The sequence below is a fragment of the Anoplopoma fimbria genome, chromosome 17 (assembly GCF_027596085.1).
Source record: "Anoplopoma fimbria isolate UVic2021 breed Golden Eagle Sablefish chromosome 17, Afim_UVic_2022, whole genome shotgun sequence".
In the NCBI taxonomy this organism is placed as follows: Eukaryota; Metazoa; Chordata; class Actinopteri; order Perciformes; family Anoplopomatidae; genus Anoplopoma; species Anoplopoma fimbria.
Window position 1 is genome coordinate 26,741,881 of NC_072465.1, and position 2,115 is coordinate 26,743,995.

The following is a 2,115-nucleotide window of genomic DNA, read 5'->3' on the forward strand; positions in this document are numbered from 1 at the left end:
AAATACTTTCTTTCTCTCCCCACAGCATCAATGATGTACCAGTATTTTGTGAAAATTGTTCCTACCATCTACGTGAAAACTGATGGAGAGGTGAGTTTATTTAAATAATTCATATATAATTTATATATTTCATTTAAACCCTTATGAAACCAAGAAGAAACTTGTTAAAGTGACACATTAAGAAAGAAGTGATTCATTTAATTGTTTAATGAAAGCTTGTTGCTGTTAACAAAAACATTCACTTTTTTTTATCCTTTTCTTTTCATAACATAATCTTTAGTTGGTTGTAAAGTATAGAGATGAGACTTTACATGTTTTGCTGTCTTAACCCATCTAATCTAATGTTTAATTGAAAGTTACAACCAGGCTGATTTTAACCTGCAGACTTTCTCTTCATCCTAAAACAGCGTTTTGTTGTTTTTTGTTTTCTGCAGGTGGTAAAAACAAACCAGTTCTCCGTCACCAGACATGAGAAAGTGGCCAACGGGCTAATAGGAGACCAGGGCCTGCCGGGCGTTTTTGTTTTATACGAGCTGTCACCCATGATGGTTAAATTCACAGAGAAGCACAGGTAGGAGACGAAAGAAACACAGGTCGGTTACAGACCTGTTGAAACTTTCAACAGACTCTCATTTCAGTCTCATGAGTCTTCATCTTTTTCAAGTGTAGCACAAATGACTCTTAGCTCTAAGCCAACAGCATATTTTTGTAAAACAACGACGATCGTAACATCTTGATGTGAAGCCACAGAAAGTGAAAGCACAAAGTGGATTCATAACGCAGCTTCAGCTTCAAATGCGTGTTACACGGCGGCTCTACGTCACTCCTCCACAATCCAAATATGGAATCTTTTTTGGTGGCAAAGAAACCAACATGGCGACGGCCGTAATCCACGATTAAAACTGCAGTCCAAAAACCAATGGGTGACGTCATTATGTATACGTCCACTCCTTCTGAACAGTCTATGGGTCCAATATGCCTTTTCAAAGGGGAAATAGTTTTAAGTGACATTTATATCAAAGGTCAAGAAGTAAATTTGAATCTGTTGAATCTTTCAGGAGGATGCAAAGTCATGTTTTTACTTAATGTCACCTTCTCTCTCTCTCTCTTTCTGTTCAGATCATTCACACACTTTTTAACAGGAGTTTGTGCCATTATTGGAGGTGTATTTACAGGTAGGTCCCTCTATGTGACATGATAACGTACCGCAGACTAAAACGTGAATAGAAATGAAGTGGTTGAAATCTGACCCTTCTTCTTCTTCTTCTTCTTCTTCTTCTTCTGCTCGCCTCCTGCAGTGGCCGGTCTGATCGACTCGCTCATCTACCACTCGGCTCGGGTCATCCAGAAGAAGATAGAGTTGGGGAAGGCGTCCTAACGGCGCCGCCAACCCCCGCCGGCCTCCACGGTGCAAAACAGACCGAGACACGGACACAAGAGACGGAAAGAAGACAGACAGACAGACAGACAGACAGACGGAGGACGACGACAACGACAGACGTTGAGTGAGAGAAAATACACAGAGAGAGGTTTTTAAATCAGCCATGTTTTTTTTTTTTTTTTTTTTTTTTTTTTTAATTCCTCTCTTTTTTTGTTCTGGAGAAAAAAAGCACTGGAGAGGAACTTGTGGGCCTTTTTTGAGTTTTTGCTCTCTGATGTTTTAATTCGATGCCAACGGGGTTCAGAATCAACCGGAGACTTTTTTTTGGAACTCGGGCAGAGAGGACGACGCCTCATCTGGTCGCAGAAGCTTCAGGAACCTCTTTCCCTCAATTCATGCTCACGTCCTGCTTCAGCGCCGCTTACCGCTCAGACCGCCACCCTGAATGTCCGCTAGAGGATCCAGAGGGGCGAGGATGAGAGAGTTTAATGGAACACGTCACCCACAATCTTTAGTTTCCTCACGTCATGTAACCTGGACAGCTTCATTTATTTCAGTAGAATCACAGACAAGGCAAAGATCTCTCCATGTAACACATTAATTGAGACCTATTGGCTTTAAGAATACGTTTGGTTATATTTTATCCTTTTTTTTTTTTATTGTCAACAAATCCCCTGAAGTAAACAAAACCAACAATATGTTATCATGCTAACAAGTATTTTCTTTGTATCCAG

The 2,115-nt window shown here is 40.6% G+C and overlaps 1 protein-coding gene across 2 annotated transcripts in view; it reads left to right on the forward strand.

Moving 5' to 3' along the window:
- ergic3 (ERGIC and golgi 3) overlaps nucleotides 1-1,561 on the forward strand; it is a 17,785-nt gene extending 16,224 nt beyond the window's left edge. For both annotated transcript variants that reach the window (XM_054616771.1, XM_054616772.1), the window contains 4 exons: nucleotides 26-90; nucleotides 435-571; nucleotides 1,120-1,175; nucleotides 1,299-1,561. In XM_054616771.1, coding sequence (XP_054472746.1) covers nucleotides 26-90; nucleotides 435-571; nucleotides 1,120-1,175; nucleotides 1,299-1,378 — 338 coding nt within the window. In that variant the 3' untranslated portion in view covers nucleotides 1,379-1,561. The remainder of the gene's footprint in view (nucleotides 1-25; nucleotides 91-434; nucleotides 572-1,119; nucleotides 1,176-1,298) is intronic.
- The last annotated feature ends 554 nt before the right edge of the window (nucleotides 1,562-2,115 follow it).